This window comes from Galendromus occidentalis, unplaced genomic scaffold (assembly GCF_000255335.2).
Source record: "Galendromus occidentalis unplaced genomic scaffold, Mocc_1.1 scf7180000076729, whole genome shotgun sequence".
In the NCBI taxonomy this organism is placed as follows: domain Eukaryota; kingdom Metazoa; phylum Arthropoda; class Arachnida; order Mesostigmata; family Phytoseiidae; genus Galendromus; species Galendromus occidentalis.
The window spans coordinates 148,352-173,975 of NW_003804718.1; the positions used below are offsets into that span (position 1 = coordinate 148,352).

General features: G+C 51.0%; 3 protein-coding genes across 3 annotated transcripts in view; all 3 read right to left on the minus strand.

Moving 5' to 3' along the window:
- Positions 1-7,572: 7,572 nt before the first annotated feature.
- On the minus strand, positions 7,573-9,083 carry LOC100902824 (uridine diphosphate glucose pyrophosphatase). Its single transcript, XM_003740059.1, has 4 exons — positions 8,844-9,083; positions 8,317-8,613; positions 8,023-8,148; positions 7,573-7,940 (listed from the first exon to the last, which is right to left on the minus strand). Exons 1-4 carry the CDS (start codon positions 8,961-8,963, stop codon positions 7,821-7,823), a joined length of 663 nt encoding a protein of 220 aa, XP_003740107.1. The 5' UTR covers positions 8,964-9,083; the 3' UTR covers positions 7,573-7,820.
- A 920-nt stretch (positions 9,084-10,003) lies between these two features.
- LOC100902973 (programmed cell death protein 6) lies at positions 10,004-11,255 on the minus strand. The gene is made up of 2 exons (XM_003740060.2): positions 11,184-11,255; positions 10,004-11,055 (listed from the first exon to the last, which is right to left on the minus strand). The coding sequence occupies exon 2, from the start codon at positions 10,962-10,964 to the stop codon at positions 10,422-10,424; it is 543 nt and encodes a 180-aa protein (XP_003740108.1). The 5' UTR covers positions 10,965-11,055; positions 11,184-11,255; the 3' UTR covers positions 10,004-10,421.
- Positions 11,256-12,850: 1,595 nt separating this feature from the next.
- Positions 12,851-25,624, minus strand: part of LOC100903210 (uncharacterized) — a 32,472-nt gene continuing 19,698 nt past the window's right edge. Inside the window, exons 6-12 of the mRNA XM_029110546.1 lie at positions 14,882-15,058; positions 14,164-14,240; positions 13,834-13,948; positions 13,681-13,736; positions 13,459-13,596; positions 13,222-13,345; positions 12,851-13,132 (exon numbers count right to left, since the gene is read on the minus strand). Coding sequence (XP_028966379.1) covers positions 12,963-13,132; positions 13,222-13,345; positions 13,459-13,596; positions 13,681-13,736; positions 13,834-13,948; positions 14,164-14,240; positions 14,882-15,058 — 857 coding nt within the window. The 3' untranslated portion in view covers positions 12,851-12,962. The remainder of the gene's footprint in view (positions 13,133-13,221; positions 13,346-13,458; positions 13,597-13,680; positions 13,737-13,833; positions 13,949-14,163; positions 14,241-14,881; positions 15,059-25,624) is intronic.

Here is a 25,624-nt window from a genome sequence, read left to right on the forward strand (position 1 = left end):
CCTAATCTCGGCACACGACTTGTTTCGATGTTTTGTCCAATCATCATTCGCAGCATCGTCCGCACGGCCCTCGTTTTCTTGCAGCCAACCAGGATGCTTTGCGCCTTCAGACGCAGCGCTAATTGTAAGAGAATTCTCCTTTCCACAGCGGCTGATCCAGTTCGGAGGGTGCCCCCGTCGTTCCATAGCAGGAGCGATCTGCTCATAGATGAAGACTACGATCAGGACTACGGCAGACGACGATCGAGGTTCGACTTCTTTGGTCGACCACAGTACGAAATGACGAAACAATTCTACCCGGTTGTAGTCGGCCGATGAGAATGAAACTTTCCCCGAATAAAATATCCGGCAGATCGACTCATTGATCACTTTTCTCAAAATCTAGGCTCCCCAATCTCAATCGGCGAGGCCTTCCCACGGAGGCTGCGGATCGCAGGATTCCGATGAACGAATTGGGCAAGATCGAGCTCTCAGTAGGATGGATTCCCTTTCTACAGCAAACGGTTCCTATTCTCCCACGGGAAAACCGATTCGACCATAGTCATATAGCGCCGTTAGTCATATAGCGAGGGAAGTCGGAGCTGTATCATCAAGTTATCAAGGTAGTTGATCGATGAGTCGACTTGCGGACGAGGGCTCGGTCGTGGTCGGCGGGCTCGGTCGTGGTCGGCGGGCTCGCTGCTCGTGTCCATGCCCTAAAGATCCCCGAGCGGGGAATCTGGAACAGGGTTTGTGGTTAAGAAAACCCCCCTCAACCTTGCGATAGTTTCCCGTCTCCTCCTCTCGGAATCGACGTTCTCTGCGTTCCATCTACCCATCGAAAGGTTGCCTCATACCTGCCGAGCCAGGCGTCAAAGGAAGGGTGGATACCCGCCCGTCGTCGACTTCTTGTCTAGGCATATGGTAACCGTCACACATCCCGCCAACAATATATAACGACGTATCATAGACGCGCTCGTCATATTCCGAGGCGACAACGGATCATCATTCACTTCCTCCGTGGACTAGCGGCTCCATATCAAAGCTGATCAACGATGTTCCACAATACGAGACGACCGACAGAGCTTCAATCCTGTCTCGGCTCAAGAGAAATTCAAATGAGAATACATATCTATGGTCCGAATTTTCTGATCCAGAACAGTGCGTCGAAAACGCGGCCCGAGAGTCGGAGAGAAGAAAGTCATCCGAGCTTCCCAACGAGAAGTGATTGTGGGAAGCCACGGGCCAAGCATCGCGGAAATATAAAGCTCGAGCAACGGTGCCTTGTGGCAGGCTGCATACCGTGTCGCCCCGAACACTCTCAGGATTTCGGCAGCTCCGGGACTTTTATTGTACCCCGGCAAGGGATCGAGGATTCCAATAAGGACGAACCTTCTGTCCTGTGGCTTTTATTTCTGAGCTCTTGGTAGATTAAAGTAAAACTTTGTCAAGTGGTATCACAAATTGAGTATCATCGAGAGTGTCGGTTGACCTCCCATTGTACTCCGGGTTCGATAGAGATCACTTGCGACGGGAAAATCAACAATGTAGGTCACTTCTCGGATCACGATGCTGACACTTCCGACTCCAGCTATCAGAAGGAGCGGAACATTATCACGGAGAGATCAGGATTGAATAGACAATCGGAAATCCGTGCTCAAGGTCCCGGATTCCGACGACCCACAGCTCACAGCGAAAACAAGCATGGAGAATACTTGAGGAAGCCAAGCGTAGGACTCGCCAGGTGGGGTTCAGAGACACCATCAATGATCACATGGAAGGTTCCAGATCCTGGAGCGTCGATGGCTTCCACGATGGAATTGAGCAGCATATCGTAGCTACCCATCTGACAGGGAGAATTTTCACGCAGCTCACATCTGCCTCCATGTTCTGATGCTTCTTATTCCAGTTTCATCGGTGTGATGAACTTCCGATCGTATGGAGCGATTGGCGATGGATCTCTCCGAGCGGATAGCGGAGTCCCCTTCGGAGTCAGCAGCCATGATCATCACCAATCCCTCCTCAACAGTCTCATTTTCGTGATGAATAAATTAAAGCAATGAACAACAAATAATGTACATGCTATCGGAAGAAGGCCGGGGTAAGTCCGCCTATCACGGAGGTCCAATTTGAGCGGTCCTTGGTCTCGTGACATCGAAGATCTGGAATAGGGCGGGATTCGGAATAAGGCTGTCACAGAGCTCTTGTTGCCCAGAACTTGCACATCGGGGAGACACGAAAAAAAGGAATAATCTGAGCCGACCACATAGAACTCACCAATAGCGGGAAGAATGACCCGTTGGTTCCAACATCGACTACGAGCCTCGTTTGATCCGTAAGAATGTTGTGCACTGTATACCCGTCAGGAATTCCAAGTTCGACTTGTTGTCTCGTGATGATAGTTCCAGATATCTTGTATAAACTCAAGGCACCTCTTGCCGTATACGCGATCAACTGATTCGACTGAATCATTATTCCTACATTGAGCGTGTCGAGAGCGAGGATGTGATAGCATCTCATGCTTCTCCTATTCCAGATCTTCACCAGATTCCCTGGGGCAACCCCCACGAGGAACTGATCGCTTAGATGAAGAACTGCATCTTTCTCGAACTTCACCAGCTCGGTCTCATGCTCTTCCCCGACTGACCACAATCGGATGTAATCGCAATTCTTGAAGGAAATGTACAGTTTCACCTGCAAGAGGGACTCTGTGATTAGCATCAACTGGGTCGACCCGATGCAACCCGGGGCTCACACGGCAAACGAGGGAATGGCTTCCTTTCGAACAGCTCTGACGCGATAAACGGCGTCTTCTGTTCCACAGAAAGTTCGCGAATCCTTCGCCCAAGCCGCGAAGATGTGTATGTACATCCTTCAAGCACCGATGGTCACTGGGAAAGCAAAGTCCTCAAAGCCCCGGCACGATCGGTGCTTTGGCTCCTTCGGTGAAGATCATACCTCGTCGAAAACTAGCGACTTGAGCGTTGCCCAATCCTTGCTTGGGAAATATTCTTTCTGGATGCATGCCGAGAAACTCCACAGCTCAATGTTGCCCGTGCTGGAAACGATGATCACGGTCTCGCCATCGAATAAGAGAGCATCGAGCCTGTGATCTTGAACACGGACCGAGGCTGTGCAGCTCTCGCTACTCGCGTTCCAGAAGCACAAACGACCGAACTCTCCCTCGTCGCTCACCGAAACGACTCTGAAAAGGCAAGGTGATTCAGTCGAAGTGCCACCTCGGAGAGCGTCATACGGATCATGAATGAGCCTCGTCCTCACCTTGTTCCATAGACCGCGACCCTCGTGATGACTCCCATGTCCCATTGCTGTAAAGTTCTGCCATTTTCCGGAGCTATGACTGAGCCTCTGCCTTGAGGGGAATCCACATTGAAAATTACCTGGCCCAGCATGACGTCATCGGAATCTATACACCGCTCCCAACAAAAGTCTCCTGCGAACACAGAGCACAGGCTGTGAGGCTCGGAAGCATCGGAGGTCCGCCAGACATCTCGCTCTGGGGCACCAAAATGAATGTGTTCTTGCTAGGTGTCCAGCTACCTGTTACGGCGCTCCAAGCTTTCAGAGTCCTCCGGGCACCGAGGGTAAAAACTTTGTCGCATCCCACCGCTACAACTCGACCCCTGTTTCTGCTTTCCTCTTGACCGGTTGTGACGACGAGCTTTTCCGCAACACTATCCCAATTTCGGTGAATCCGGACTAGTTCCAAAAACGTCTCTCTCCAAGGAGAATCGCTGTCCCTGAGCTGCACAGAAAATACGGAATGATTGATTTGGGAGGGAAGCTTCAACACTAGTAGCTCTGAATACATATATGTATATGGTAGAAACTTCTGAAGACACTTGCGGTTTCGGGGGACGGCTGCCATCTTCTCTGACGGCATTTCCGCTGCCACACGTAGTCATCGACCAGGAAACTCCTCCACGAAGGATATACTTGCGCAATGGCCAACAGGTCAATATCATCGAGTAGAAGCGCAATCTTCATCAGGATTTCTCTCGGAGAAGATGCGAATGGATCATCTCCTACTTCTTAGAGGAATTGCGATTAGAATTGCGTCGTCAGACTCAATATAATGATCAGGGTGAACCGACGATTCCTGATTGCATCCTTCCTCGAAATTGCAATTGGCGGCTCCAGAGAGATATGTACATCTCGCGCAATCGGTAAGACCCCCGGAAACTCTCTCCCTCTCATGAGGAATTCGAGTGTCTCTACGGCAGGGACCTGCCCTGGAGTGAATAACGTACGAGCGCAGCTCTACAGCGAACGCTCCTCCCAATCGAATTCAGGATGAGATAGTATTCCGCTTTTAGAATTATTGAACTCACTATGCTTTGAGCTATGAGCAGTAACTTACGTGCTTGGTTGCCGGCGGCCCCCAGAGCGACTTGCGGATGACTCGTTGCCATTGTGTAATCGTCGAGTTCTTCTCTGAGGAGGCAGTGAAGCTATACGCCGTGCCTCGCGCCTGGGTGTATATGATCGTATATTGCTGGGTGGTTAGAAGTTCTAGAGATGGATTTGAAGATCTCTCCCGTAGCCGTAGTAGAAGAGACACGAACAGGGGGTGAGGAGGAAAGCGTCTGCTATGATTCAAACATGGCGATCAGTAACACTTTCGAAGCAATCGGCATCTTCGGTATCGGCCCCGAACCGAGAAACCAGATAAATGCCCGCGGTCGATGACGGTCATGGCTCATCACAATGGACTTGCTGGCGTGGGGAGTCCTCCAGGGAATCTGCGGCATAATGGAGACCCCATTGGAGCTCTTGAGGGTGGGGTGTTTCTCTCCGGTTCCTCAGAACCTGGCGTTTTTCACTGGACTTTTTGGGCGGCGGAATGGTCGTCCTCTCCAGCAACTGATGCGAACTCCGATTTTTCGGAGTATGCGAAGGCTCTCAGTGCCGGGGTGGCTTCCGCTCCCCATCGACGAGAATCGCCGCCCTCACTAAGATCGGAAGATTGAAAGCTTGGAGGCTGTGTCGACGGGAGTTCTCTCGTGGAACTCTCATCCGAGCGCGACTTAATTTCATTGCGAGACTCACGAAAATTGGATAGTCGAGAGCGAGTCAGCTCATGAGTTCGACTCGGCCTGCGATTCTCCGGCAATCAACGAGGGAGAGATAAATCTCCGGGGATCAGATTTCGATATTACTCGGACTTTTGCAATCTTTGGTCAGCGTTGAACCAGGTTAAGATCGCCTGAATATGGTATGAAAAGCAATGAATTCTCTCCGCGAATACACATCGTGATACTCGGCAAGTGATCACGGCGAAATTCCGTTCGCAGGAGCTGCGAAGAACTTAAAGAGAAAGATGTCCAGAGAGATTAATAGAGCAACTAGATCCTTCGAGGAAGGCGATTCCTCATTTTCCATGCATGTATGAACGGTAATCCTTAATCGCCGTCACGATGGGTACGATATACCACATCTCCCGCCCTCATCAAACCGCCCTCTCTCATCGACCCTTTCCATAACGTCTGTCTCGCTTCCGGACCAAGGACCCCGCGAGCGAACGAGATAGACCCCTGCTTTAAGTTGTGCTCGACCATTCCCATCAGACGGACTTCTCCGAATCGATAATAATAATTGGCGTATCGGATCTCTTAGGTTCATTCATTTCGCGCGAAACCCAACCTCGGAATATATTCAATCATCACAACAGTCATAGCTTCCGTTCAAGAAGCGGACATGTCTCTCGAATAGCGGAAGTATCTCCCACGGGACCGTGAGCAGGAGGGCTGATTTCCGTACTGGTTCACCGAGCTTTCCGAAACTTATTCAACTGGTCTGCAGAGTCTCTCACTGGTCCGCATTGTTTCTCACTGGTCCGCATCGTTTCTCGCTAGCCCGCGATGTTTCTCACTTGCCCGCAGTGTTCCTCGCTGGTCCGGGGTGTCTCCCACTTGTCCGCAGGGTTCTTCGCTGGTCCGCAGGGTTCTTCGCTGGTCCGCAGGGTTCTTCGCTGGTCCGCAGGGTTCTTCGCTGGTCCGCAGTGTTCTTCGCTGGTCCGCGGTGTTCTCACTGGTCCGCAGTGTTTCTCACTGGTCCTCAGTGTTTCTCACTGGTCTGCTCGGTTTCTCACTGGTCTGCAGTGTTTCTCGCTGGTCCGCAGTGTTTCTCACTGGTCCGCAGCGTTCCTCAGTGGTTCGCAGTGTTTCTCACCGAACCGCAGTGCTCCTCACTGGTTCGCAGTGTTTCTCTCTAACTCATCGAGATTCTTGCTGGTTCCCGAAGTTCCTGCCAGATTAGCTGAGCTTCTCGTTGATTTTCTTCTCCCCCCAGTTTCCCGCTACATATCCGGCTTCTTGATCTGTACAGTTCTCCAAGGCGAACTGAGGATCCTCAGATTTTCGCGTTGACTCGCCGGAATTCCCGCTCACCCCTTCCACTGTGTCCCCCTCTTCTACTCAGCCGCTTCCCTCGGATAGCCATCGAGCCCGGCACTGCGCACTATCCCACGCCCACATTTTCGATGTCGGGTGTTTAATCGCTAGGCTCAATTCGGAGTCTTCGTAGCGGCACGGCGCCGGCGCTTAGAACCCGATGTGCCAACAATTCCCAAGAATGGTCTCAATCCTCGAGAACGGAAGATGGAAATCAGGACCCGGCTTAGCTACCAGGGAGACTCAAGCTGAGATTACGCCTCTCTGAGGAAGTGCAACCATCGGGGTGGGATGCCTGCACAGTTGTACCTTCGTGCGCTGAAAATTCTGGGGGATGGAACTTCCGACAGATATTTCCCGACGGGCACCGGAGAGATTGCGAGGATAGCACGGCTCCGCGCTCAGCAGCGGATTTGTCTACGGATCCTCCTCGGGGAAAGAGAGGTCGGAATCGAGGAAGAGGAAGCAACGGCCCGATTTTGAAGCAAGAGCACTTGGGGATTCACGTTCTCCTTTGCTTCGCGGCTCCCACCCTTCCCGAGCTCCCCAACGCGGGCATACCGTCGAAAAACTTCGAAGCCTCAAAGTGATGCATGGATCTCCAAGGAAACTGTCACTCTACGATAGATCTGCGATCGAGGGTCCTGATTCCGTGAAGAAGAGCGAAGAAACGTCTGTCTCTGATCGGATACTTGGAGCGAGCCGAACCTTATGGAGCACAGGGGACGGGGCTCATCACACAGAACGATGGTAGCGAGCTCATAGAAAAGCTTTGCCCGTCATCGCGGGACGACCGTGGTAGAATTGAATCATCGAGAGGAATCTACCGTCCCTCTCCGAGCTTCCCATCCTCAGAAGTCAAATCCGTTCCCGGACTCAGCGAGGAGCGCCGGATGTCAACCGCGAAGGACGATTCCCTTGCGTTAGAAAAGACGCAAAGTTGCGACACCGGTAATCCACCACAGAGCGGAAATCCTGAAAGATGCAGTCTGAAAGCCGAGAACCCCTCCAAAATGGACCAAAAGCCGTATTGGACATCGCCAAGGAGCAGACGCGAGCGATTGGTAGGAAGAAAGCTCTCGCCTGAATTTCTTGCGCCGGAGAACTATAGGCCTGAAATCCACGATGTCCCGGAATATAGATTCCGATTCTGTCCCAAGAAATAGATGCATAGGTAATCAAAGATCCAGGCTCGCTGTATTTCAACCCGATCTGTGTTAATGCACAAGAACAAGAATTCATAAAAGTCCATTGCACCGTGACGAAGGAGAAAAAAGATCCGAGTCTGAGTTTCCGGGCACCGATTTCTGTGATCGAAGCGTTGCAGCCAAGCATGCAGTTTCGAAGCGTCGAAAGTTACCCTCCGCTCGAGGGACCGTGCTCATTCGAGTCTGGAGCCGCGTTTCGATCAGGTGAACTCCGTCGAGCCTATCGTTTATCGAATTTATGCGCAAACCACCATTGGAGTCCGAATAACATCGAGGGTGTCCTCATCACAGACTCGTCGAAGATGACGTTCCTTGCTTCGTCGGTTGACAGTTCAATGACCTGGAAGAAAATGTTTGAAGATACCTCGGAATCAGATCTCCGATCCCTCCTCCCTGAGTAACTTTCAAATTGATCAACGTACCTGAATCATCTCACCCTCAGATTCATTCCCTCCACCGGTGGAAACTTTATCCTCATCTTTCACGTCCGCATAGTACAGGGTTTGACACGCGCCCTGCGTTCCGACTCCTGAACGATAGGAAGTTATCTGCCAAAGAGCATCCCTCCATCAAGTTTCGGACTCAATTAATCGCCCAATCGTCCAATCGTCCAAACGAAGCATCTACCTATTCGGGGCCTAGATTGCGCTGCAACGAATGGAAGATGGGTTCAGTACAGAGATATCTAATCACTCCGACCATGTGTCAATAGTCACCTTGCTTATTCTGTCCAGGGGAACCTTGTAGCCGATTTCCTCCTCTAGCTCTTCCTGCATAGTCTGCTCCAGACTCTTATCCTTGTCCGTGATCCCAGCGCAGAGTTCTAATGTCAGACCGAGACTCCCAGGGTATTTCGTGGTGTCTATCGGAAAAGTTTTCTCGAGAATACGGTTCATGTAAATCGCGGGACGGAACTGACTGACGAGCAATAGTTTCTCGCGCGAACTATTGTAAACGACGCATGCGACACTGTCGTGGGTCTTGCATAGGTCCCAAGCGCGTTTCCTGCCGTTCTGGAAGGTATACAAAGGTCCTCGGGGTAATCGAGCGGTAGCGAGCGCCCTCGCAGGGGTCAAATATTCGTGCGGATACAATTGAGACTTGTCCACAAGTAAGATGAATGAGCGAATCAGAAATTCTCCAATGCTTATTCGAGGGAAGGGGAACTTATATTCCTGCTTCATCGGATTGCCTGACAAAACTCGATATACTTCTGGAACCATTACGTCGGGGAGGATCTAACCTGAGTGAACTCGAGGCGGTAGGGCTTCACGTACACGGACTCCTTGCACTCAACAATTCGAACATCTCTAATTTGATCCATTATACGTTTTCTAAGGAGCCACCTGGCGTTAGCGAACATCCAACGAACAACTAGACCGGATCCGCAAGTCTTCGCAAAAATGAGCACACTGGTTCCTTGTGCAAGCGATTACAATGTCGCCGTGTATCAGCTGATTGCCGACTCGTTTCGAGACTCTGTGACAACAACTCCCAACAACAGCACGTGTGGCGCGGTCACCGCCAGGTGGTGCTGCAGTCAAGGTTCGGCATTGGAGTCGAAAAGGGTTTCTTCGCGAGTTCTTATGAAACTAAGCAGTGTCAATTTTTCGCGGCGACCGCGGGATTAGCGGGAGCTGCGGTTCCTGACGATTCTCTGCGAAGATCGGCCGGATCAAGACTCGCCAAGAGGGTCGAACTTACAACGCTTATAATTTCTTCACGGGAGCCGCTCTCGCCGCGAATTCGGAGCTGCTACGATTTCCCGCGAACTCGACGGAGCTCCGGGATTTTCGCGGATATCGAGCTTCCTCCCCGCGACTCGCCGCGATCCTAGCGATATTTGGCCGCGGAAAGTTTACATCCCTGAATGAGAAAACTTGCCAACCTTTTGCAGTATGTCTTTGTCAACGTACAGAGAAAGGAGTACCACCGCATTGTTGACTCGCGGATCCGAGCCGGTCCACCTCGATCGTGCTCCACGCCTAAGGCCAAAGCAAATCGATGTCTATCGATAAAAGTATGGTACTCATGCGTCCTATACATATATACTCGGTCCGCGAGCGGCACGATTCGCTTCCCTCAGGCCTAGAATCATAGAATCGGAATGGATGACTATGTTTTCTTCACTCGGAGGCCCGATTTCAGCCTAAGAAGTCGATCTCAAGCGTAACCGCTTCAGCCGCGGAACAACCCCTTCGGCCGGGTAGCAAGTCGGCTGGGTAACCGGCTTCCACTGAAGGGTGGGCATTCCAAGGCGAAAATCGCATCGCCGAGATTTTCTCTTTCGGGATCAAAGCTGCAGAATGAAACGACTCACAAAAACAGACAATTCTTACGAGATTCGATCCATTCGTTCAACGATGTAGTTGAGGTCGATCTGATAACAGGCAAGATTATTTCAAAGCCTTCACCTGCCGCGTTTTATTCGATCGGCTGAAAAGGTCTCAGGTATTTCCAATTCGACCCAGATGGATTAGACAAGAAAGTCAGGAGTACACATATGGTCGACGATCCCGGCGATTGGGAGATTCTGGCGTTTATTCACTGGCCCTCCCACAGAAAAGGACTCGGGCATCATCGCCAGACATTAGTGTATGGGTGAAGCATATCAGCCACAATGTGCGAGACCGAGGAATCCAGACTGGATGCCTCTCTGAATTCTCGCTTCTTCTTTAATCGACAACAGATCCCAATAAGCCATATATTCATTTTACGGGAACGATGATAGCCATCAAATAACGCATGCGATTTCCCGCCGGCCGGCTTCGAGTCGCGTGGGGAATTTGTACTTTTTTTCGGAGTAAGTCGACGATAGTCGTCAGTGAATGGCGTTGCTGAACACGAGCTCGAGAAACTCCTCGTAACCAATCTGAATCGTTCCGGTTTGATTGACGTCTTTCACGCGGAACGAGTCTGTGAGACACTTGAGCATTACGCAGGCCTGGATGAAGGCATCGAATTCCACGGAAGATCTTCCCACACGATCGAATTTCTGGACCAGCATTTGAGAGAATTGCGGCGAGAGCCGGTAGCCAAAAGATTGCAGAGCTTGGTGGAGCTCATCGGCACTAATTTTCCCAGAGTTATCCTGATCGAAACCCTGGAAGCATTTCCTCCACTGGTCGATGTAATTGTAAACTTGCTCAAACTCCTGTACATTGATAGTTCCGCTGTTGTCCTGATCGAACATCGAGATCATGAGACGGCAAGTTTCTTCATTGAACTGGGACCAGTTAGAGTTGATGAGTGCCGCCTGCAGTTCCTTCGCGGTGATTTGACCCGAACGATCTTTGTCGACAGCAGCGAACATTGCTTGAATTTGTGGGTTCGCTTGTCCGTAAGGATTTTGGAAATGAGCCATTTCGGTAGAAGTCGTTCCGGGGCTGGCTCCGCGAAAACGATCGTTCCTTCTCGGATTGGAAGAGCAGTGGCAGTAAGGTGAGTTATGCCGCCTGCAAACAAACAAACGAACAGACAATCAATGGATACGTCACTGGGCGTGATTCACGGATGTAGGCCTCAGAAAACTATGAACACGAAGTAGAACGCCATCATCGGGTTTTCATCAAGATCTTCTCACCGAGTGTCTTTTTCACTCTCAGGTGACAGGTGACAGACTATGTGCTCACTGTGCTCACTCTTCTCGCTCGTTCGATTCGAATTCGAATCTCTGAGGTCCGTCGATTATGTTTTAATGGGCGGAAGTCTTCCACATTTGGAGTGTTTCGGGGTTTCTCAATGCTCCGAAGGAAAAATGCCTCATTAAGGGGCGCCTCGAATTGCGCTGAAAGAATCGCTGGTAATATCCGAGAGTTCAGCACAAAAACTAAGGGGCTCAATGATGCTGTACCCCCTCTTGGCCTGTCATCCCCCTATAGAATAAAGCAGTAATGTCGGTCCGTCATTGTACCAAATATCGGGGTTATTTGTCTGTCAAAAGACTTCAAGTTACTTTGACTCGATGCCGAATCATTCCCGCTAGCGTAAGAAGTACTTTTCCACTCGATCAATCGCATCGTTCTCGAGTTATTCCGGAAAATTATCAAGTTTTTCTCCAGTGTTCGCTGGAAACGAAATCCTCTCCACCACTTCTCTCCACATGATGCCACGACCGTTCCGGCAAGGCGCGCGATTCGAGAGACGTCGCAGCAGCCTACTAATTTCAGCATGATCTAATTTGATAATGATAATTTCTCCCCCTATAGAATAAAGCAGTAATATCGTCCGGCATTGAACCAAATATCGGGTTCTCCACTCGATCATCAGAGGAGAATCGAGAGCTACGAGATCGAACGTAATGCTTTCCAAAATTTCTTCTATAATTCTTTAGCGTATCTGATAAGCGATGCCCATATATTTCACCTGTTTCATTACTGTGCAATCATTTCTCCTGCTCCATGGGAGCGATGGGAGAGTCCGACTCTGCATCCATATATCTTTTTGAACTCCAATCAGAGTTTTCTGTCGTGAACATCTTCGACAAAAAGAACTTTGGGACTCACGCGCGGTTTGCCTACATTCTTCGAGAGATTCAGCGACAAGTACGAGAGACCTAAGCAGTGGTTTTTTGTGATCTGTGGAGTTTCGTCACGAGGCTCAGAGGTCTCCTCATTGAATTCGCCATGCCCAAGATAAGTCGGAGGCGTTGCTTCAATTCGCCCGCGAATCGACCCGTGAATAGAGATTCCAAACTGTAAGCACAGTTGTGAATGCTCATGCGTCGTGCTATCATTCAGATATCAGATAGGCATACATCGGACAAAGGGAATCTCCATATCATATATTCCTCAGAACAATAACTGCCGATTACTCACGACAAATTCGTTCAGGCCTGCGAAAGCATCGCATCATTTTTCTCATGCTAATTCATGTGTTCATGCTCTTTGGTGTCGTACTCATTCATTGCGAATCGGTATCACGCTTTCCGTCGTAATCACTCGACAAACTCGCTCGGGCCTTGGATAGAATCGCATCCGGCGTGCGGGCAATTGAGCCGCGAGGGCGCGGAGCGCCCTCCCGGCTCGTGTACAAATAATGATGCAGGATGCAGGTCTACCGTATGCTGTCGATGATCTTTGATGAGCGGGAGTGAGTCAGTTCGGCTCCGGGATAACCGCTGCTGTCGCCTTCTAACATAGTCTGAGAGAAATCGAATGTCTGAGTGGTACTTAATCGAGTAACTCGAGAGGGGCTAAGTATTTATTTCGATTGAATCATCGCTTCCCCAGATACGATTCCATGAACAGATCATTATCAGGGGGTTGAATGTTCCCTGCTTTATTCTCGGTACCAGATATCCGTCACATTCTGATTCGGATCATGAGAAAAATATTTCCCAACTTTATCGGGTCTATAATATTTACAACACTGCTCGGTGAGCATCAGATAGTCTCAAGCTTATCCACAAGGTCAGAGAAGTTAGAACTATGTGCGCTTTGGAATGAAGTGCGTTCCCGGAGTCCGAGGATGATGACTGTCCCCCGGGGAGACGGGCAAGTATTTTCGGTTTCTTCTTCGGAGGGCTGTATTCTGTGGAAATAGGGTTATCGTTCACGCGTGCCTTCATATTGATTTCTATACAGCCGGTCTCGATGTGAGAGCGGGGAGATCGTGCTCACCTGGAGTGTAAGCCTGTCTCTGGAACCTTTGGTATTTGACCTCCTTGAAAGCCATTACGCATTCGAAGGTGAGTTGCTGCCTTTCAAATAGCGTTGTGTTTGTTGACTGCATGATCAGAGACACCTGGGAAAACGTCGATATGCGACTCAATTCTACAAGGTGTCTTTTGCCGGTTCTCATAAGATGACTTGAAATGATCGAGGATCAAGGATGAGCCCTCTCGAGCGGAACCCTACTCGATGAACACGTCCTTCAAGTTCCTCGGTTTCGATATTAGCGTCCTCGAAGGGGTGACGTTCTTCCTTGTCCGTTTTGTGTATCAGGAGAATTTTCATTTCCGGTATCGGATATACGGGGGACACCGTGCAGTTCGCCTGCACGAATGATATCGAGAATGAGCATCCTATACGAATTCAGCCACGCAGCGGATCCTAGTCGCAATGCGAGTCGATACTTACCGCGAGAGTTCCCGGAGATGGCTCATTGATCACAAGACTGAAATTTCGCGGTGGCGCTGAAAAGATGAGTCCGTCTCATCGAGCGACAATCTTCTCCACGAGGGGGCTCGTATCAATTCTCGCTTGAATCAGTTGCCACCCGAGTTTACTCACAGAATACCACCATGTTGGCTTCAGCGCTATCCTGAGAATCGAATGTTTGGACTTCGCATCTGTAGAGTCCGCTCATCGCCACCTGCGGCTCGGTGAGGATGAGTCGATAAGACACCTGGGGAGCGAATCGCGCTCCTTGAGTATAAGGCTCAAGCTTCCCATCGAGTCGACAAAGAAGACACATGCCATCTCGTCGCCCCTGCATCGGGATCGACTGACAACATAGTTCAAGTTTCTCGCTCTCCTTATCATCAGACCGTCCGCAATCTCTATAATTCGATGTGATGAGTTGATGACCTCACTGGAGCGTGCTCTTCAACAGGAACTCGCCTTATTATTGCAGGTGTCGGCGTGCTTGTCTTCCTCAAAAGAGAACTTGTGATGATACGCTCCCGAGATGATTGGCTCTGCAAATAATGATCGCTTCAGGATCTGGCTCGCTCCTGCTACATACGGCCTCTCGAGGAAGAGCATTCTATAGTGGGAAAGCGAGCTCTAATGGATTGTCATGAGACTGACGTATCGATCGTGATGGACTCGCTGGAGGTCGAGTCGAGAGTGCCTGAAGTGTGTGTGAGATCGGAAGGTTCGAGTCAGAGATCCCTACTTCCTCGTGGACGCGCTCGGTCATCCACGACATTGTGGGGAGGAAGTACTCGACGGATATTCTATGAGATGCTGAAGGCCGAAGATTAAGTCCAGATGTGGACGAATTCCGAGCTCGAATCCACGAAATATTTCTGATAGATTTCGCGGAATGAGGGTACATTTTCATCATTTCGATCGCTCATATCTGCTCAGAGAAAATTTCCACGAGCTCAGAGGATAAAACGACGCCCATCGAATGTGGTATACAGTATCCATGATAATAATTTCGATCAGATGAATTTCAGTCACGGGGATTGTTCGAATGTTCTCGATCATGTCGTTTAGGCTGGCTGAGTCGCTTCTGTTTATCAGTCAGTCGAAAATGTGGAAGCTCGCAACAGTCTTCTTTGTAAACAATCATCAAGAACACAGAAAGAGCACATCATTCTCTCCCACTTACCTCCGACGCCGGCTATCCATTGATAGAAAGGTGTTGTTTCGTTGTTGAAGAACCATTTCACGACAAGCTGCTCATCGCCTTCACCGCAGCGATAGTTGCATTCCAGATCGAAAGGGCCTTTCTTGCCATCCTCAACCAGTTTGGGCACGAGAAGACGCACGATGTCGATGCTCGCAACTAGGGGGTGGGGGTAGAATTAGGTGCATGAGTCCCTCACGCCATCGGAAATTTCCCGTTGAATAATTATTATTGTCTCGATCCAGACTTGCGCGGCATTATCTGGATCGCATCGGCAGTCGACCAGATCCAGTGTCTTACAAATTCGAGCGCGTCACCGACGTGCGGTGCTCAGTCTGCGGTGATCAATTTCTCGTTCAGTGACACGACCATCGGCTCGGGTATCATCGAGTCGTTAAAATGTGATCCACTCATCCGGAGACTTTCGAGATGCGCCTCACCGTGGGGAAAGCTTTGTGCACTAACTCATAGAAAAGCGTCGAATGAGGGAGTAGAAGCAAAATCGACAAATGAATCCAGAGTGTAAGCTGCGACATCCTTATGCGGTAACGCATTCATAGGCCGGGCCTCACAACTCAGAACATTGTCCAATTCTCGATCGGTTGGATGAAGCATGAAGCGAAAGTGCGTTTCTCGAGAGCTCTCAACCAACGACGATCGCTGATGTGAACAAATTTAAGCGGATGACACTCAGGTTCAGCGGGTGGTTCGTATGTCGCTCCAAGTCCCTTGATGAGATTAGATACGAATATTCCGGAGAAGGTGACTGGAGCCATGTCAAAACCAAGTCCGAACAGGGCCACTACCTCTCCGGCCCTGGATCTTAATTACAGCGTGGAATAGAACACCCCTCGGAGAAGGGCAGTTTTTACATCAATTTCGCAGGCTGCCCAAAACTTCTTCCTCTTCCGGAAAGTCGGAGAACAGAGATTGTTCGCTAGACACTCCAATTAAAGCGCTTCTTTGAGGGACTGTCCGGAAAATGGTCTGTGTTGCCAGCTCGTCCGTGATATATGAACACGACGGGCCAGTCGAGCAACTGGCTCTTGTCAGGGACAAAAACAAGAAAAACCGAAACCAGACAAAGAGGCGGATCTTCTCAAACTGTGGAAAACACTTGTGGTGGAAGTGATGTCTGTGTCGTGTTGTCGCGTGACTCAGGGTGACAGTGAAAAATATTGGCGTTCTCTTTGAGGGCACGGACCGTTGAACGTCACAACTCCCCGGAATCATTGGAGAGAAAGAGAGGCAATCAATGAACGGAAATTATTCCCCTTCCGCGGTAGGTACATCGATGCGAATATTCCGCAAGATCGTATTGTATATAATGATGCTCGGAAGAATATTAGTCTCCGCTAGATCCAATCCTCGGGGAGCTTCCGCGGAGGATACCTCAGTTTCTGAGCTTGCGGACTGTCTTGAAAGATTCCCGATTTCCTCTTTTTCTCTCCCGCGGACTTCCGATTACTGAGGTTCACCTGAAGTGCTGCTGTGCGTTCTGGTGAGAATCTCACCCGCTCGAAGTTGCGGGGGAAGGCGGATCGGGAATGGCAAAATACAAGAGCACTGCCGAGAAAGGTACATTTCGGTTCACTGGAGCCCGAGAGCAGGCAGTCACACCGGCAGGGAAGCGCCGAAGTTCGTGTGATCCCGCGCGAAAAAATCACGACGCGACGGGTCATTCGGTGCTCGCATAGCTCAGAGCGTATATCGTCATCTTCGGAGGAACATTTAATATTATTATAAGTAGCCAAGGCTATTCCCTGAAGGGAGCTTGTCCGTTTAGACGTCCGAACACGGACTGGGTTATACAGTGCTAGCCGCGTCGGTTTCTCTTGATTGTGACCCGGGATGCTATTGGCCGAAACGAAAACAGTGGTTCTCACAAAAATATTCGAAACCCGTCTAGTTTTGCTCTTTGCTGTGAAGTCCGTTCGGATACTCCAATCAGTGATGCGGCGTTGGGTTCATCATCGCGTGTGGCGATCAGCGAAGGAAGGCCCAACGAAATATTGACCCTCTGTTGATCCCAGTCTGTCAGCTCTTTCATGCACTTATATTTATGTGTTGATTGAACAGTGATGGACTCTTGCCTCCCACGAAGGCGGGGGAATCACCGAGGATCATGAAGATGGAGAACACTTCATATTGGTATCGAGGAAAATGTCCTCATGGTGCGGGGCGAGCGAAGGGCCTGGATCCCGATTGAATGATCATCGTTCTCGGTAGTCGGAATCTAGAAGGTGAGGTCGGCCAGATGGGCCTCTAATCGAAACTGCGAGCTGCGGTCTCCGTGTCGCTGAAGCTCGCTCCGAATGGGCGCAATAGGATGATTCCCGGACAAAATCCAGACCGTCCGGAACACCTGATGAGCGTTCGCTCTGAGCTCTCCGGAATGAGAGGCGCAGTCTACAGAGTGTTCTTCAGGAGATCGTGAACACGAACTCGACTTACCCTTCTGGAGGCAGCTGAACACGAAGATAGCTTGAAAAATCGCCTGGAGAGCCGTCATTGTACCCGACACATTGGCAAAACGTGCAGTAAGGCGACACTAGGCCTGCGGCTAGACCGAGAAAAGCTCGACCCAAAGCTGGGCGACACCACTACCAGCAGCTCGCCGTAGAGGGAGGCGATGCGATGATGTCGAACGCGAGGCGACTGTCTCCGAGTCGCTCGACTACTGGCAGGCTGAAACTTTTTCGAGAGTCAGGAGAGGGTTCGTCGTCGCAGAGTTGTCTCCAGCGCATGCATATGAGAGGATTTACAAGGTGGCATCTCAGACGATGCGGCGACTGCGCTAAGGAAAATCGACGACACACGAGAGGTCTGCCCCCGTCAGATCTGAGGTAGCCTCTGAGTCTTACCAAGGCGCGGCGCCAACGAAAGGCTTTCCATCGGAGACGCTCCCCCACTCCGTCGAATCACTCTGATCTTGAGAATAATGAGCTAACGATCTTCTTCGCACGGTAGAAGAGCGATCCGATGTTCGTTCTTTCTTCCCGAATCCTTCCTGACAACAATAGCTCATTGGACCAATTTTCACCATTCAAGGTCGGGAGTGCCAGCAACGGAATGTTTCTCTGATCATAGCGGAATAGTGCGTGTCAAGGATACCGCTCTTCGACTCGTATCATGACCGAAATTCGAGAAGCTCTGTCGAACCATAATTGATTCTTGTCGAGTACTTTACGGCCACAGTTCATCGCCTGACAGTCCCTTCGAAAAAACTCTCTCGATCGCGCGGGAAACTTCTGTCGAGGGACAGCATGGGTTTGTGCAGTATCTCGAGAGAGATTCCCTTCCCGCTTCGAGAGTCCGTTGTCCGGATCCACTAACCATCGCTCGTTGCGAAACCTGAGCTTTAGTGAAGTGCAATAACGGTTGCCTGCTTCAGCGAGTTGTTGACGTCGCGTCGTCTGAGCTCCCGTCTGCGCATTATTTCTCGCTCAAATGTCGATAAACTCATTCAATTAGAACGGAAATCTTTGTCACGTCAGTGTGACGCAACGCTGGGGCGCGAGGAGAGGCGCACTCCTGAATGTCGCAAGGCAACCATGTTTCGCCAGAAAATCGGCGATGATGAAGCTCGGAACGTATGTCAGGAACCCGCGACAGAGCCCTCGAGAGCGGAAGGTTCGATTCAGCCATCGCATCGGCGCAGTGAAATTTGCCGACATCGAACTCGGCATCGGTGTAGAAGCCTCCAATACGCGTAGCAGCGAATCGGCTCAAATCGGACATCAGCTGCGAGAGTCGGCGGTCGGGACAGACACAACCTATTGAAGCGACACAGATTTTCGCGGTTCACATGCAGATCTAGGGAAAGGTACCAGATCGAGGCGATCGGTGAATTCGAGATGGACTCACCGAAACTTCGGCACGAGCAGAACACGACGAGCTAACCCTGTAGGATGAGATCTCCGCACTGGCTTGACGTTCACCTTCCTCTTCTGGTAGCAACGGTAACCGAACGCTGTAAGTGACGCCTCTTTCACGGAACCCGGTGCGCTCATGTAAAATTCATGATGACGACTGTTACATGAGCGGAGGCTCCCGCCCCGCTTCTGGCGCGGAAGCAAGATAGGTAGTTTGGGGAGTTTGGTCGATTCTGCGCTCGGGATCCACTTCCATCCGTTTTCATTACGCGTCGTCTGACTTTGAAAAAAAAACACATCGAAACTCCATTCAAGGTGTCACTCGTCCACGAAACTCGAGATGAGGCTCCTCTATCCGATACTATTCCCGCCTTTCTCCTGACAGATCCGCTGACCATTCTCTGAAGAAGTACTTACCTACTCGAGCAAAACTTGGTTCGGAATGGTTCATGGATCGGAGAATGAATCCCCGGATCATATCGAGTTGAGATTTTTTTTTCTGTCACGAGAACCAGGCCTTCATGTCGAAGATCTTCGCTGCTTCCTCCGCGTCGCCTTTTTTCCGCATGATATGTCTCCATATTCTAGCGAACCGTCTTCGTGGAGGACTCCGGCACCGATATCTGTCTCCATGATCGACTAGTGCCCATGGTCGATTGTGCTCGATGACGGATCGTCCCTTCAGGGTGCATTAGGAGATTCCGAGTTAGGCAAGTCGTGATGGTTACCTAATTCGGATCAAATGTTAACGCCCGACAGAGATTTGGGGAGCGGGATATCAGTCGAGGGAGACTCCTGCTTGATTGACAAAAGTTGTCCGCGTCGATAAAGACTGACTCGGCGGAATCTCGACGAGTCCGCTGGAGCGATCTCTCGGAGGCAGAGCTCTGTTCTGAGGCTGCTCACAGATGAATCAGTGTCCTCGAGGCATAAATGGGATACTCGGTCAGTCATCGATACTCGGCAGTGGCCGTAGGTGTGGAAGACTTCACGGGGGAAGAGAGTGGAGCAAGGATCCTCGGCGTAAGGTCGAGAAGATTCGCCTCATTTCGAGGAGCCCATGAATATTCGAAACACTCACGGGAGAACCTACGATTTGCATTGTATAATCCTGGGGTACCGCGGCGGGTTTTAGCAGGGAACCTGGGGGTACCGCGAAGATACTCCTAACTCCGAACTGGAGTCCCTTTCGGCAGATCTGGTTCCAATTCCGAAGCCCCACGCAGCTCCAACCGCCTCGGGAGCACGAGCAGACGTCCTGGATAGAATGTGTGGTCTATATCCTCACCTGGACAGCAGAGAGAACAGTGAAAAACAGTGATAAACCGCTCCTCCACTCAACGCTTCCGATCAGTGATTACCGACCCTATCGACTTGCAGAGTCCGCATCCACGCCACCGAGGTACGGTATGGCGTTGAGGTGGCGAATTATACGCCAACTACATGCGACAAGCCGAGCGTCCTGTCGAAACACGGGTGCAGCTCCCGATATCGCCCGGCAACGGAACGTCCGCACGGTTTCGGCTGTGAGCCCTTGCGCAACTCGCATCGGTGGTCGAGGATGGACGCTGAGCAACAGGCAGGACATCCTGAAATCAATCAAATGACTTTCTCTCTCTCACCGATGTCTGCATGTTTGCTGATGCCCTTGGAGTCGATGGAGAAAAGATCTTCCACATTATCTTCCGATCTCGGTGGAGCGTTTCCTTGATGGACTATGTCGGCATCGGCTGCGCGAAGAAAATTTTCCGACGGACAACTACTCCCTATGCCCGGTCCCGGAGGGCTTTTTCTCTCTGCTGACAACTTGACACTCGGCTAGGAGACACTAGCTTATAGGTCCGAAGAAGAGAGCGATAACGACAGCTCGTATCTCGTATCCGATATTTTCGAATTCGTGAGCCGAGAGCTTGAATGATGATTTTCAAGCATCACCCGCCGCTTGAAGTCCTTCACGAACTGCTTGCCCATTTTTGTTTCCCGATTTCGAAGTACGAGCCGCTGGAGCAAGACGAAACCAGAATGAAAAGGAGCGGCACTGCTTACTCGGGCAGTCCCTAATTCGATTTGCGAGTGGGGGAAACCTTGTTACTCAGAACGCTCTTTGCGAGTAGGATTTGCGACATAACCTCACCGACACGACCCTCCTTCAAACTCCGAATAGTTCACAAGAAACGCAGAAGCGCCGGATTTTCTCCGTCGGAACGTATGCCCCATGGAGTACCGGAATTCGGGATGAGGCAACTCGTTAGTCCTTCCATGTTTAGCCCGAGCTTCCATGCCGCTTACGCTCATCTGATCAAAGCCCTCATATTTTCCAGAACCCCAAACCGTCTTCGGATGCCTACGCGAGCGAGTATCCTTTGACCGTGTGAGAAAAAGCTGAATCCGCTTTGAGCGATTTTAATTGACGGGAGCAAAAGTCTCTGCCACGGTAATTAAGCGTGGTGATGATGAGCCTAAATACACGGAGGATTTTGAGCGCTCGCCCCGCCGTCGGCATGAGGCACTAACCTGGACAACTTCGCTCCGCGACGAGCGCAGCAGAAATGGATAAGAACAATATTGATTGGAGGAAAAAGGGGTGAGTTCGCTTGAGAGCAGACTGCAAGCTCAATACACTCGACTGAATGCCCGCATGAGATGTCGCCTCAGGTGACCCATCGTGCGGGCTTGGGGATTCTGAATTTTCCGATCCGTGCGAGCTCTCAATCGTCGAATATATCGACCACCTCGAGCAGGACTCGCGCATTCTCGACTCTTCATTTCGATCCGCGAGAAGCACAGACAACCATAACATCAAGCACCCTGGACTTGCTTCACCGCGGAATTCGTCCCAGAGCACGGTCCCAGTGCGGGTCTCTGTTTGAAGGCTGCGAGGAAATTTCATTCCACTTGGGTAGAAGGACGGGTCAATCGACTTCGACGCGTGCTCGACAATACTTCCTTCAGTCGGTGCGTGGGAAATTGGAGGAAATATGTCGTACTCGTTCTATCTTCTACGAACTTATTCAATGCTCAGCTGAGCAACCAAGTTGTATGGGACCGCGAAACCGACCCGGAGAATGATCTCGGGCAAGAAGGGCCCTCTCAGCCGGAGCTCGGTAGGCCCAGGAGGGCATTCGGCGAGAGCAGTGCAAGCAGAGGTTTGCACACGCTGCGATTCCCGACGAAAGCATCTCTCTAATATCTATGGTCCCGTTGAGAGGAATCGGTGAAGAATTCCCAGAGGGAGTATTCTGGCAGGATGATTCCCCGTTGTCCACGATTGTGCCATTCACTCCCTTCCGACTCCTATCAGGAGCCTCCAGAGGTGATGAAGCATGGAATGGTCAGAATCATGGCTCCCTCGGCCTTCCCCCGATAAGAGCGATGAAAAAGCATTCTGGTTATGGCTCCAACCCACCTTCCGCAGATAAGCAAGGAATGTCACATTGGGCTTCGCATCCTCAAGGATCGATCCCGGCGCTTCATCGAGCCTAGCTCTCGGTTGTTCGCTCCTGACACAGACTGCTTTCGACAAAGCGCTTTGATTAGTCCTTGTGCCTACGGAATCGAGGCGGGAGCAGGAGAATGCTCTTGCAGGGACAGTATCTTGCGATGAGGATGACTCTAGCGATTCTTATATCGCTAGTTTTCATCACAGGGTCACAACCATCATCCAGAATCGAGCACACTCCTTGGATGGAGCACCGAGAATCATTACCTCTCCCCAGGGACTCGATGAGCTCTTCCTGGATGCTCTTTGGCGCAGTGAGGGTCATCCGACTGTCGTCCCGCGTATAGGGCCTCGCCGCAGGATCTGCGACCTCTGCGTACCACTACCCCTATATCATTGTTTTAATTTCCTCAATTCGTTATAATGGAGCTTTCGACGGATTCCGACGAGCATTGATCCTCCTCTTCCCTCTCAATTTGGACGTCCCTCTGAGGCTTCTGCGAACCCTCCGAATGAAGCTGCACCCGTCATGGCTCGTGGGTCTCGAAGCAGAGATCGGGGTCGATAGGATCTCCCCCTCAACATGGGCTTCCGTCCAAGAGAAAAACCCCTCGCCAATCTCGTCGAGAGGCTGGAGAAATTCTCCGCGCAGGAGTTCTTTTTAAGTAGCGCGGAAAGCTGTCGGTCTATGTCGCAAGCTGGCTCCCAGCGCGGCTGTTCCTGCATAACTCATCACGAAGTACCGAGTTGCTTCCATTTCTCTACGTCAAGGTTAATCTCGGCAAGTGTTGCAAGCTCCTGTTCCCCGACGGTCGAGAAGAGAAGCGTTAATTGCTTCTGCCACCTATCGCAACGTTTGAAGGGTGACCTTCCGGCTTTCCTCGAGATTTCGCGGATCTCGAGAGCACCGCGCTCCTCTGTTACGCCGAGCTTTCCTCGATCGTTTCCAATCGTTTTTCTAAACATGGACATCGGGGACATCACGGACGCGCCCATACTCGCCTCCCGATGCGTTCTTTCCCACATTACCGAATCCATGGAAAGCGGAGTTGCAGAGACGGTAGACCTCTTGAGGACTGTGATAGAATCAACGGTAGATGAGATGTCGGTCTTCCCCTAGCTGAGTACCGTGGCTGAAGATTCAACCGTCACGTTGGCCGCCTCGTCTTCTGACCCCGACGGTACAGCTGTTGATGTGAGCGAGGTATCACGCTGCAGGCTTCACGCTGCAGCTGGCCGTTCCCGTCCGACCGTAACCGATATTGGCTTCCTTTATCGCGCTTCGTCTAATTCGCTGTGACGTTCGGAAGGGATCCGATCGAGCAGACAGGAGTGGATCCTACGGCACTTGATCATCGTCCCTTGACGACAGGTTCTCTGTCACCTAGCGTCCGCGCGCAGTGTCGCACCCGACTATTACCAGAAGTTCTGATCGCGATTGACGTCGAGAAGGCTCTCCGCATTTCCGCGGGAGATCGCGACTCGAGCTCTTTTGAGACTGTTGGGCTGAGACTCTTTCGAGGAAGATATTCGCGTCCCTTTCCCGCACGATTTTCGAAATTTCCCTAAGAATAGTCTCGTCTTCAGAAGAATGGAGGAGCAGTCATGCTCGCAGCTCATGCTCTCGGGGCAGCCACGATATTCCTTTCCTTTGGACTCCTCCCCCCGCGGAACGGCATAGGTATTGAATTCGTAGAAACGAAGTCGGGCCGGACATATCCATGAATCTGGATCTAGTGCTCCTACGGCTGGCACACTTCAAGGTATCGTGATCAAGTAATAATTTTAAGTGATGGAGATGGGGACAGCGAGGAATTCCTTCCCGATTGAGAGAAGCGATTGTATAAGTCGATCTCCTCGAGACTCCCACGACATTCGAAGCCGGCTAGACTCTTGTTCCGACTCCGCTAATGAGACTCCGATATCGGAAATCGTTTCCTTCGACGATTCTCCGAATATAATCAGATTCCGTTCGCCGTCTCCCGTTTCTCGCTCTCGTCGGCACTCCCTCGAGCGAAACGACGATTTGCGCAACAGCTCCGCTAGATTGAGTAGAACTGGCGAGCTCCTTGTGAGAAGAGAGACTTCCATCCCTTGGTACCGCGGATTGTTCTGAAAATCTGGATAATGCTTGATGATACCGGGCGAATTCCTGCCAGAGGAAGCTCTGATGACCCGCGATGCGAGGACGCTCGTCGAGCAGGCATCGCTCTAAAAATGATTCGGTAAGCCGAGGCAATCGATGAACTCCGAATTGATAATCTTGTTCGGGAGTCTGGTTCATCGAGTCTGGACGAGCAGGCGCTGGAGAAAACTCCGCAACCTTACACAAACCTCGAATTGCCCAAGCATCGAGAGTTTGGGGAGGATGGGCGACGCGGCGCCCTCTAGAAGTCCGGCTCATTGCTGGTACCGGGAGCCCGCGGCGACTACGGAATCGGAGCGACTACGGAGCCCTCACAAGTCCAATCGGCTGTAGTGATCCCGAGAGAATTCGAGGGAGATGGTGACTTCTCCATACCATCCCCTTCAAAAATGAGCCGATTCCCAGGACGGGTCAAGTGATCGCTAATGACGGTGGCTCTCGAAAAGTAAGGTCAGTGCTCAAGTCCTCTGAACTCTAGGTGTGTCTTATTTCTTGAAGCTCCTCCCAGACTCAAGTGGGGTCGTCGCCGCTATACATATGATGAGATTCGACGAGACGAGGTCCGAGTTGTCCGGCGAAGCATATCGCGGGAAAATTATGCCCAACGGTGTCTGGAAAAAGCTCCCCAAGAATAACAGGGATCTTATACGAGCGTCGCTCTCCGTCCGAAGCGATAGAGTTTCGCGACCAGCGAGGCGAGTGCAAATAGATTGAGATAGCTACGTTTATGGTCGTATTGTTTACATTCGTCGCGCGACTCTGCGTTGAGAGACGAGCTCACAGTGGCAGCGTTGTCGTCCGGCGTTCTTGTACTCCTCCCGCCTAATAGGAACAGGACCCCTCTTCTGTACGGACTCCGCGTCATATCCAATTAGGATCACAATGCAGAGAAAGCTGCGGACCTGCGCAAAGGTTGCGGACGAGCTCGGGACGTTTATTGTGACAACCAAGATCGTTCACGAAGATGTAATTATACCAAGCTGGGGTCCCGCAATGAACCTTACCGAAGAGCCTGAAAAGGGCTTAAGCTCGGACCCTCGAGGTCGCTTTACAATGAAACTTCGATGATTCTATCCGACGACAATAGGAATCATGGCCGGTATCTGCTTCCCGCGAGCGATGGCGTATCCCCGAGGGGCTATCGAAGCTTTAGCCCCGGTCTGCTTCATTCGCGATGAAGATGTTGGTGATGGTCGCCAGATTCGGCTCCCAGTACCTTAGAGTCAATCTAGCCCTCTCTCATTAACAGAAAAAAACTGTGAGAC

Coding starts and splice junctions, on each gene's coding strand:
- LOC100902824 (XM_003740059.1), bottom strand. CDS start 8,963: ATGTTCGCTAACGCCAGGTGGCTCCTTAGAAAACGTATAATGGATCAA. Junction 8,614..8,843: donor ACCGCCTCGAGTTCACTCAG/GTTAGATCCTCC, acceptor TATACCTTCCAG/AACGGCAGGAAACGCGCTTG. Junction 8,149..8,316: donor CCCTGGACAGAATAAGCAAG/GTGACTATTGAC, acceptor GCTCTTTGGCAG/ATAACTTCCTATCGTTCAGG.
- LOC100902973 (XM_003740060.2), bottom strand. CDS start 10,964: ATGGCTCATTTCCAAAATCCTTACGGACAAGCGAACCCACAAATTCAA.